General features: G+C 38.2%; 1 protein-coding gene across 2 annotated transcripts in view; it reads left to right on the forward strand.

The window, feature by feature from the left end:
- Nucleotides 1-12,066, forward strand: part of SSH2 (slingshot protein phosphatase 2) — a 258,906-nt gene that overhangs the window by 91,179 nt on the left and 155,661 nt on the right. For both annotated transcript variants that reach the window (XM_044248234.1, XM_044248233.1), the window contains one exon: nucleotides 8,281-8,324. In XM_044248234.1, coding sequence (XP_044104169.1) covers nucleotides 8,281-8,324 — 44 coding nt within the window. The remainder of the gene's footprint in view (nucleotides 1-8,280; nucleotides 8,325-12,066) is intronic.

Genomic DNA, 12,066 nt, shown 5'->3' on the forward strand with positions numbered 1-12,066 from the left:
TGAATTCTACTGGAAGAAACATAATTGAGCATTTTCTTCATTCCTTTTAAATCCATTTTACTCTAAGGCCTATAATATATATATATTTATAGGCCATACACACACACACACTATATATATATATATATATATATATATATATACTCAGTTGGTTTTTTTTCTTTTTCCAAGTAATAGCAGTGAAAAACAAATGGTTCATTACCCTTACTATTGTAATATTAATCTAAGAAAGGAAGACAAAGTTGAGGATCTTGTATTAGAAATACTACTCTGACTTGCGTTTTTTGTGAGTGCAATTCCTTTGGCATTAAAGTGTAGAAGTCATAGAGGAAAGATGACAAGGGGTATTATTTTATTTTATTTTGTTTTATAAGCCATGAAAAAAAGAAATGGCTTTCTTTTGTGGCCACTTCCCTACCTGCTATCTTTGGATATAGGTATCTTAGTTTAGAGGAAGCTAGTTATAACAGAAAGATAGACCTGAATTCAAATCCTAACCATACCACCATTGTGTCCTTGAACAAGTCTAATTAAGGTGCATATGCCTCTGTAGATATAACTGATTGACTGTCTGTGCCCACTAAGGAAACATCAAGGTTGTTTTTGCTTTTTACTTCTCCATATACTCTCATCACAATTCTCAAAGGTATAAAAATTCATGGCACCTGGGTGTCTCGGTTGGTTAAGCATCAAACTCCTGATTTTGGCTCAGATGATGATCTCAGGTGGTGGGATTGAGCCTCATGTCAGGCTTTATGCTCAACAGGGAGTCTGCTTTGGATTCTCTCTGTCCCTCTCCCTTTGCCCCCCAACCCACACATTTTCTCTCTATCTCACTAAATTAATTAATTAATTAAAAAGAAAAGAAAGGGGAGGTGAACCATGAGAGACTATGGACTCTGAAAAACAATCTGAGGGGTTTGAAGTGGCGGGGGGTTGGGAGGTTGGGGTACCAGGTGGTGGGTATTATAGAGGGCACAGCTTGCATGGAGCACTGGGTGTGGTGAAAAAATAATGAATACTGTTTTTCTGAAAATAAATAAATTGGAAAAAAAAAGAAAAGAAAAATCCACCAAAGAGCTGAAAATAATTTGAATTATCCCCCTTTTGGTCTGTTCCTTTTAGATACAAGGAGAAGGGCATGAAGTTAGTAATAGGCCATAAACATAAAAGGTTGCTCAACCTTATTAGTAATCATTGCAAAGTAAATTGAGACCATTGCTAAAAATAAAAATATGATGATTCCAAATGTTGGCTAGAATTTAGATCAATTGAAAGAAACACTTTTTCCTGGTGGGCATATAAATCAGCACAGCCTCCTTGGAAAATAATTTGGCATTATCTTGTAAATGTTAAACTTTATTCGTGACCCTGCAGTTCCACTGCTTGGTATATATCCTGTGATGACACTCTTATACATGTAGACCAAAAGATACATACAAGAATATTTATAGTGGTATGGTTGATGTCACCAAAAATCGGGAACAATCTATATAAGTAGAATGAATAAACATTTTATTTAAAAAGATCTTATTTATTTATTTACTTTACCGACAGAGATCACAAGTAGGCAGAGAGACAGGCAGAGAAAGAGGAGGAAGCAGGCTCCCTGCTGAGCAGAGAGCCCTATGCAGGGCTTGATCCCAGGACCCTGAGATCCTGATCTGAGCTGAAGGCAGAGGCTTTAATGCACTGAGCCACCCAGGCACCCCAATAAACTTTGATATATTCATATAATGTAGTCTTTTAGCTCATTAAATGGATGTAATAAGTGGATGAATCTTGTTTGTGTAATACTTACTATTAAAAAAGCATATTGTGGGGCACCTGGGTGGCTCAGTGGGTTAAAGCCTCTGCCTTCAGCTCAGGTCATGATCCCAGGGACCGGGGATCAAGCTTCACATCGGGCTCTCTGCTCAGAGGAGAGCCTGCTTCCCCCCTTCTCTCTTCCTGCTTCTCTGCCTACTTGTGATCTCTGTCAAATAAATAAAATCTTAAAAAAAAAAAAAAGACTACATACATATGGTACAGTTTTTTTTTTTAAAGATTTTATTTACTTTTTTGACAGAGATCACAAGTAGGCAGAGAGGCAGGCAGAGAGAGGGGGAAGCAAGCTCCCTGCCGAGCAGAGAGCCCGATGTGGGGCTCGATCCCAGGACCCTGGGATCATGACCTGAGCTGAAGGCAGAGGCTTTAACCCACTGAGCCACCCAGGCGCCCCCATATGGTACAATTTTTAAAGCTCTTAAACAATCAAAGCTGTTGGGTCCATGATCAAAAGAGCAAGACTGATACAAAGCGAAGGTCAAGCAAAGCTTTATTTCGCGCCAAGCATCGAGAATCAAACTGACCGGCCAGGAACGTCTCTTGCAAAGAGGCAACGACCCTCTGCCTTACAGACTAGCTTTTAAGGGCAAAGGCCATGTGGTTGGGCCTGGCCACGTACAGGTGGCCAATGAGATTGTAACACAGAGAAAGCCGCACAGCCCTGCTAGGTCACACATAAGTGATGAATTGAATTACAGTTTACCTTATAGTAGATATTTGAACAAGCCTATCACCTTGGTCAGACTGGGCACCCAAAAGGCACCCAAAGGGCGGGGCCCATACTCTGTGGTAGCTAGGAGACAGTATGCGCCCCCACTGATTGAATGCCTCCACCTGGCCTGATCCACCCTTGTATTTGCTTTGTTACCTGGGACTGGTTTCTGGGACTTGTTTTTAAGTAAGTTCCCTGAAGGACTAGTGGGTGTGCAGGGTCAGGATAGAACTGCTCTGGCTAAATATGCCCTTACAAAAACTAAATGATATATTGTTTAAGAATATAGATGTAATTAAAAAGACAATGGAATTTAAAAATAATGAAAAGCGGTAGAACCAGTAAATAAAAATGAAATTCTAAAAAATATTCAAATAATACAAAAGAATACAGAAAAGGAGGAACAGGGAGTAAAGATAGAGGTGACAAAAAGAAAATAGTGACATTATAGACCCGAATCTAACTGTTTAAAATTACATTAAATGTTTATGAACTAAACACTACAATTAAAAAGCAACAGTTGTCACAGTAGATAAAACAAGATGCAACTTTATTTTTTTAAAAATATATTTATTTATGTCAGAGAGAGAGAGAGCGTGGGAGAGTGGAGAGGCACAGAGGGAGAGAGAATCTCAAGGAGACTGCACTGAATACAGAACCCAGTGTAGGGCTGGATCTCACAATCCCAAGACCATGACCTGAGCTAAAACCGAGTCGGACACTCAACGAACTGTGCCACCCAGGCTCCCCAAGATGCATCTATATTTTGTTTATAAGAGACAGTCTTTAAAATATAAGGAGATTGAAAAATGTGTCTTGTAAGCCGCGTAAGTGTCTGTAGTAACTATATTAATATCAGATAAAGTAGGTTTAAAGACAGAAAGTCTTACTAGAAGATAAAGCAATCTTGAAAAAGAAGAATCAAGTTAGAGGATTTATAGTTCCTTCAAAACTTACTATAAAGTACAGTAGTCAAGATAGTGTAGTCCTGGCATAGAGACTGACAAATAGATCAATGGAACAGAATAAAGAACCCAGAAGTAGACCTCACCTATACAATCATTTGATTTTTTACAAAGGAGCCAAGTAACCCAATGGGAAAAAGAAAGTCTTCAACAAATGGTCCTTGAAACTAGACATCCAGGGGCTCCTGGGTGGCTCAGTTGGTTGGGCGGCTGCCTTCAGCTCAGGTCACGGTCCCGGAGTCCGGGGATTGAGTCCCGCATTGGGCTCCCGGCTCTGTGGGGAGTCTGCTTCTCCCTCTGACCTTCTCGCCTCTCATGCTCTCTCTCACTGTCTCTCTCTCAAATAAATGAATAAAAATCTTTTTAAAAAATAATAATAATAAAAAAGAAACTTGACATCCATGTGGAAAAAAACGAACCTCCTACTCACACCATACACAAATATTTTTTAAGGATATATAAAACCATAAAGCTTTTATTTAAAAATATGGTAGAGGGGCGCCTGGGTGGCTCAGTGGGTTGATTCTCTGCCTTCAGCTTGGGTCATGATCTCAGGACCCTGGGATCGAGTCCCACATTGGGCTCTCTGCTCGGCGGGGAGCCTGCTTCCCTTCTCTCTCTGCCTGCCTCTGTGCCTACTTGTGATCTCTCTCTGTCAAATAAATAAATAAGATCTTCAAAAAATTTAAAAAAATATATATGGTAGAGTAGGGGTGCCTGGGTGGCTCAGTCAGTTGAGCACCTGACTCTTGGTTTCGGCTCAGGTCATGATCTCAGCATCTTGGGATTGAGCCCCAATTCTGGCTCAGTGCTCTCTAGGGATTATGCTTCTCTTCCTCTCTCTCTCTGCTCCTGCCCCCATTCATGCATGCGCTCTCACTCTCTTCTGTATCTCAGATAAATAAAATCTTTAAAAGAAGAAGAAGAAGAAGAAAACACCTTGTACAACATTTAAAAAATACAGTATTTTTGTGACTAAAGGGTAAGCGAAAGTTTCTGAGGACATGGAAAACAATAACCATTGGAGAAGAAAATTGCTAATTAAACTGTTGATAAGTATAAAGTGTTACAAGTGCTTTGGAATAAGGCCTGGCAATTTCCTATGAAACTTTTCATGCATCTATCTCATTACCCCAAAAGAAACAAAAACATTTCCACCAAAAACACACAAAAGAGGGCTCCTTGGTGGCTCAGTCAATTAAACCTCCAGCTTTTGGTTCTGGCTCAGGTCATTATGTTAGGTCCTGGTATCAAGCCCTGCATCAGACTCTGCTCTCAGCAGGGGGGTCTACTTGAGATTCTCTCCCTCTTCCTCTGTCCCTCCCCCCTGCTCATGTGCACTCTCTCCCTTTAAAATAAATAAATCTTTTTTTTTAAATGAAGCATTGCCCATATAACAGCTTTATTCATAATAGACAAAAATTAAACACCCCAAGCCTGTGTATCAGTAGGAGATGAATAAACAAACTGTGGTGTATTCATACAATGGAATCCTCAGGAATAAAAAGGAATGAGCTCCTGTTAAATGCAACAACATGAGTGAATCTCAAAACATAATGCTGAGTAAAAGAAGCCTCACACAAGAGTACATACTATATGATTCCATTTATATGAACAGTGGAATCATATGCTATGTGCTAACTTGGGGGAAAAAGTTGTGATAGAAACGTCAGAACAATGGTTGCCTCTAGGGAGTGGGTGGTGCCAGATATTGACTGAGAAGAGGTACATGAAAAATTTCTGAAGTGATAGAAATGTTTTGCTTCTTCTTTTTTTTTTTTTAAAGATTTTATTTATTTATCAGAGAGAGAGAGCAATCACAGGCAGACAGAATGGCAGGCAGAGGCAGAGAGAGAAGCAGGCTCCCTGCCGAGCAAGGAGCCCGATGTGGGACTCGATCCCAGGACGCTGGGATCATGACCCGAGCCGAAGGCAGCTGCTTAACCAACTGAGCCACCCAGGCATCCCAATGTTTTGCTTCTTGATAGAAGTTTTAGTTACACAGATATATACATTTTCAAAACTCAATGAATGGTGCACTTAAGATTTGTGCATTTCATTGTATGTAAATTTTACTATAAGAGGGAAAAACTGTAATACTGAATTCTAATTAATTATACACACTTAATGGCATGTGTACTGATGACTGTAACGTAGTTTAAAAAGCATCAAAAATATGATGGATTGATGGAAAGGCAAACAGATAAATTAATATGCAATACAATAAGTATATAAATATTAATGGTAGAATACATATGGTGAATATACAGATTCACTATATGGTTTTTCAACCTTTTTATGTTTGAAATTTTTTTATAGTAGAGTGAGAACAAGAAAATTATAAACTTAAAATTCAAAATAGTAGTCACATCTTGGGAGAAGGATAAGAATGGGAGATAGGTAATAAGCACACAGGTGCAAAGGTTTCAGTACTAGTGTGGCTCTTTTTATTTTACGTTTTTGTTTTTTTTTTAAGATTTTATTTCTTTATTTTAGAGCAAGAATGCGAGCAGGGTGAGGCGCAGAGGGGGAAGGAGTATGAGGGGGAAAGAATCTCGAGCAGACTCCACGCTGAGCAGAGCCCAACACAGGGCTTGATCTCACAACCCTGAGATCATGACTGAGCCAAAGCCAAGAGTCAGATGCTTCACCAACTGAGCTACCCAGGTGCCCCAGTACTAGTCTAGCTTTTCAGTACTAATCTATCTGTTCAGTGTTCACAGATACTGTATTATTGTATTATTGTACCTCTTAAATTTATCTTAAATATAACCTTTATATTGTTTTTCATACAATTAAAAAATACTATAATACATCAGAAGTTGAGTTCAATTAACCAGTGATAGCCATAATGAAGCACTACTTGTTAAATGACATTCGAAGCAATCATTTCTCTATATTATAGTTCCCCTGGGCCTCAAAATCTAACATTCACATTTGCTTATCTGAATCTGTTCATTTTCTTTCTTGCAAACTTTCCAGGTTCTGACTCTAGACACAATCGGTTCTTTTCCTTTTAACACTTTTCTTTTCAATCTCTAAAGGGGGTACTTCTGAACCTAAAATCTCCCCTACAGGCAAATAGTTTAGCGCACTATGACATTCAACCTGTCTTCTCTCTGTGGGTAGAATCTTTGCTGCGTTCTTCCCTTTATGGAAAATAATAGGCATGCCTGAAATCAATAACAAAAATAAAAGGAGAATAAAAGTTGTAGTTTAAAGTAATAGTAGCTGACCAGGAATGGAGACAGAATGATATAGAGGTAAATGGTTTTGGTTCGATAAACTAAAAAATGTAGGTGGCTCAGTGGCAGATAGTACACATACTGTTTGAAATTATTTTTGTCCTCCAGTTTTTATGTTCACCCAACAGAGCAAAGTGACCAAAAGCAAATATAAAATATCAGGGAACGAACTTAAGGAAAAACTTAGCACCTTAGTGTTATTAATTCTCACACCTTTTTTCACTTTTCCTTTATGTCAATATTCTCGTGTACATGAAAATCTGTGTAATAACTTATAAGACCTAACCTAGGACAGGAAGGAGTAAATGATAGGCTTCTTCCATGTGCTGGGAGGCAGTATTTTATCAGTTTTAATTCTAGCTTCACCAATGAGTTTCCCTGGGAAACTTACTTAGATCCTCTGTGAATTTCATCTGTAAAATCCATATTTCATTGAATCTAAATTGCCATGTTATAACACCCTAAATTATCTTATGTGCCACTAAGAAAAAAGAGATATTGCAATTAAACTATGATTCAGTGCTTTTTTATTGATTGAAGATATTTATGCTTAGCTCTGTGTATGTGTGTGTGAGAGAGAATCAGTGAGAAATACAGTACTATCAGCCTTCTGAATTATTTTTTAAGATTTTATTTATTTATCTGTTTATTTTAGAGAGCACACAAGAATGGGCAGAGGGAGGAGAGAGAGAATCCCAAGCAGAATGTGCACTAAGCTTGCAGCCCACTGGGCTGGGCTCAGTCTCACGACCCCAAAATCATCACCCGAGCGGAAACCAAGAGTCAGATGCTTAACCAGCTCAGCCACTCAGGCATCCCTCAATCTTCTGAACTTATAAGTAATAAGTAGAACAATGTATTTGAGGTGTTGAGCAAGGAGCCTGGCACATTATAAACACTCAATAACTAGTAGCCTTTGTGTTGAGGGTGATATTATTTGTGATTTGATCATGAGTACTTTGTGAAGTGGTTCATTGTTTAGGTTCTTTGGGGACCAGAATTATTAATACAACATCTTGGTGAGATTTGTTGGTGGCAATCAGAATGCCCACTCATTTTGAATCTGAAGTAGCATAACAGTGGCATAACATTTTTAGTTGGTTTTCAGAGGTAATTCTTTTAACTATTAGCAGTTGGTTATCAATGAAATTTGTTGGCTATTGTTGAAGTTTCCTCCAGAAATAAATTCTACTGATACATATCAACCTTCCCTGTTGGTTGAAGCTGCTCTTTATAGAGAGAATTTGTTCAAGTGCACAAGATGAGGGGCGCCTGTGTGGCTCAGTCAGTTAAGCATCTGCTTTCGGCTCAGATCAGATCCCAGGGTCCTGGGATCAGAGCCCTTCATCAGGCTTCCTGCTCAGCAGGGAGTCTGCTTTTCTCTCTCCATTCCCCATGCCCATGTTCCCTCTTGCTGTTTCTCTGTCAAATAAATAAAATCTTTTAAAAAGCTTAGTAAAATTGCTTTGTTGACACTATATGAGACCTCAGGTTTTAAATTATTTTTTTTATCATTTTCCTTTCTATGCAGGAGGCAGACAGTGGGGAGGAGGAATGCCGGTCACAGCCCCGGAGGTATGTTTGTTTATTGTATTCTATAGCATTTCTGTAGTTAATGTTTTTTCTCTAATTCTTAGCCTTGTCAGATTAGCTTACTTTGGTTTTCCAGGAAGATTAATTGGTTTCTCAAAAAGGGGTTGTTTTAAGAATCCAGTTACTGACTCAGATTTAAAATGGTTAATTGCATTATGTTGTACACATGACACAAAGATAATGTTGTATGTCAATTATTTGTCCATACATACATACATATAATTGTAGATTGCTTTAAGAAAGTGCAGGTATGCCAATACTGGCCCAATTTTTACTCAAATCTTGAGTAACTCTCTTGATTAATAAAAAAGTAAATTTTCATTACCTTTTATGAAAATATCAACTGAACATTTCAGCCTTCAGTTTTGTACTTAGATTTGTCATTCATTTGGATAGATATTTAAATTCTTCTAGATTGGTCAATATTTCACTTCCTAAATACAAAAGGTATAGTGAGTGACTTACCCAATCCTTTATATACAAGGACTACTCAGAGTGGTGGGCATATTGTTAAAAGGGTACCAATACTTGCTGCTGTTAAAAGAAAAAGATTATGAGAGATATTTAAGAAGTATATAAATATTTTTGTTATCTCATTTAAATGGCTTTATAAATCAACTCTTTTCCCCAAGAAACAGTTCTGGTAAGTTCAGGATGGTCATTTAAATGCTACCAAACTTGTGTCCTCCAAACTCAATCACATGAGCCATTCTGTATGATGCAGATGAAGCATACAGTAAGCATGCTCAAAGTGGAGAACCTGGCTAGAAGGAATGCTCCTTAATGATAAATTATCAAGTGTTTGTTGCTGTATACCACTCTTGCAAACTATACGTTTTTATAAAAATCATTCCTTTTCATCGTAACTGAGGCTCAATTTATTGACAGTATTTTTTCCTGTCTTTGTTAGCATGAAAATTTAACTTGAAACTTTATTTCTCACTATCTATTGGGGAAGATCTGAGGGTGAAGTGTCATCTTTTGCATAGGGCTAAGAGAAAGAAACCCAGAAAAAATTTTAGCCAAATGATTACCAGAGACATCATAACCTTATTCCCATTAGAATGAAAAGAGGATTCCAAAGGATTCTGAATTTTTTACTAGGCCAGATGTAAAGATCGTTGAGTTAATTTCAAGCTTTATGTATTGACTTGGCATCTACTGGGATAATTGTTGTTCCAAATATTACATAATGAAGCAATGCAGGTTTACTCTCATTAACAGTCCTGAATTGTCAAGCCATTAAGAACCATTAAGACACTGTTTTTAAAATTGTTCACAGTAAATTATTAATATGACTAGCAGAGGGTTTTTGTAGGCTTCTTCTGTTTACAAGAAAAGAATCATTTATACAAAGAAGGAATGAAGAAAAACCTGGTAGTACCCTTTTTTAAAAATCAAACTTTACTTACTTGCCTGTTGTAATTTCTTACATTCGATATGTTTCCCAGGCTATTTCTAAATCTAATTGCTTTAGTCTGACTCAAAGCAAAGAAACTTCTCTTAAGTCCAGTTGAATACCCCTTGTTGCTAGATGGTATGTAAGACGTTGATTTTTTGTGTGCTTGACTACTACAGATTATTCTGGCGTTCCCTATCACTTACCAAAGAATAAACCAGCACTGAGTTAGCATCATTTCACTGAGCATGCCTGAACTCATCTTTTCAGTTTGCAGGTTCAATTGTGGTTTGTAGTAGAGAATTGAGTAGAATAGAGTAAACAGCATATTATTAAAACTAATACCAATTCCACATAATAAAAAAGATATTTTATTAATTATCTCTTATTTTAACCAAATGCCATTTATTAGGAAAGTCTTAAAAGTAATAATTTAATATAATTAGCCCAAACTATGAAATCTTTAAAAACCGATGTTCACAGGCAACAACAAAAATAGATAAATTAGTCTACATGAAAATTTTTGTAAATCATATAGCTGGTTAGGTGTCAATGTCCAGAATATATAAAGAACTCTTACAACTCAAGTACAATAGAAAAAGAACAACCTGTCTTATTCAGCTCAGACTTCTATAAAAAATACCCATAGACCGATTAGCTTAAACAACAGGTGTTCATTTCTTACAATTCTGGAGGCAGGGAAATCCAAGATCAATGTGCTGGCAGATTTGGTTCCTGGTGAGAGCTTTCTTCCTGGCTTTCAGAGAGCTGTGTTCTTGCTGTGGCCTCATATGGCTGTGTGAGAGAGGACGTGCTGGTTTCTTTCTTATATGTAGACATGAACCCTGTCATGGGAGCCTGTAACATCATCATGACATCATCTAACCCTTATTTCCTCCCAAAGGATCCCATCGCTAAATACCATCAGGGGTTAGGGCTTCAAGTTATGGATTAGCAAGGTACACAAACATTCAGTTCATAACATTCCACCCTGTGCCTCCAACTCATATCCTTCTCACATAAAAAATCCATTCATTCTATCCCAGTAGCCCCAAAAGTCTTAACCCATTTGACCATGAAGTCCAAAGTCTCATCTAAATGTCTCATCGAAATCATGGGGCACCTGGGTGGTGGCTTAGTCAGTTAAGCATGATCAGCTCAGATCATGATCCCAGGGTCCTGGGATCGAGCCCCATATCAGGCTTCCCACTCAGTGGGGAGTCTGTTTCTCCCTCTCCCACTTCCCCTCCCCCTGCTTGTGCTCTCCCACCTCTCTCTCAAATAAATAAAATTTTTTTAAAAATCTCATCTACATCAGATACAGGTGAGATTAGAGACAGAATTTCTCTCCAGCTATGAACCTCTGAAACCAGATAAGTTATGCACTTCAAGACACAGTGGTAAGATAAGCTTAGGAAAACATTCCCATTCCAAAAGGGAAATAAGAAAGAAAGAAGAGGTGACAGTTAATCCAAAACTTAGCAAGGCAAATTCCATTAGATCTTAAGGCTCAGTAATAATGCTCTTTGGTTTGATACTCTGCACTGGGGACCCACTGGGATGGTTGTCCTGCCACCACTGGATTGGTAGTGTCATCTCCGCAGCTCAGCAAGGCAGCCCTGCACCTTTGGCTCCCTTGAAGTGCTACCCATCTGGCATTCTGCAAGGGCCCATCTACCTGGCATTCTGCTGGGCAGCAGAACCAGTGTAAAGGTAGACTTGCCCTCAGCCCTTGCACTCTGGGTCTATAGTTGGAGTAGCAGTCCTAATGATCTCTGAATCTCCTTTGGGGTCCTCCTTTCCTTTTCTTGAATGATAATGTATGTTCACAGCCTTCATTCTGTCTTATTTTCTTTGGTTCTCCAATTCCAGCTGGCAGTGTTTCTGCTAGTATAAATCCCATCTCTATTCCTAACTTCTGTGGAGATGGCTGTAGAGAGGTCTGTGGTTCACACCCACTTTAATCACCACACCCTTGGTGTTTTCTTTTGAACATGCTTTCTTATTTTTTACAATATAGACCTGAGAATTTTTCCACATCTCTAAGTTCTGTTTCATTTTGCTTAACAGCTACTTCTTCAATTCATTTCTCTCTTCTCATGTTTTACTGTTTACAGTTGGAAGGAAGTAAGCTGTTCCTTCAATGCTTTGCTTAAAAATCTAAGTTATATATCTAATTTCCTCACTCACAATTTACGCTTTTCACAAGACTCTAGACATGAACCTAATTTAGCTAAGTTCTTTCCTACTTTATAACAAGTATTGCCTTTTCTCCATTATCCAATAACGTGTTTCTTATTTCTGAGACCTCAGTGGAATGGACTT

This window comes from Neovison vison, chromosome 5 (assembly GCF_020171115.1).
Source record: "Neovison vison isolate M4711 chromosome 5, ASM_NN_V1, whole genome shotgun sequence".
Lineage (NCBI taxonomy): Eukaryota > Metazoa > Chordata > Mammalia > Carnivora > Mustelidae > Neogale > Neogale vison.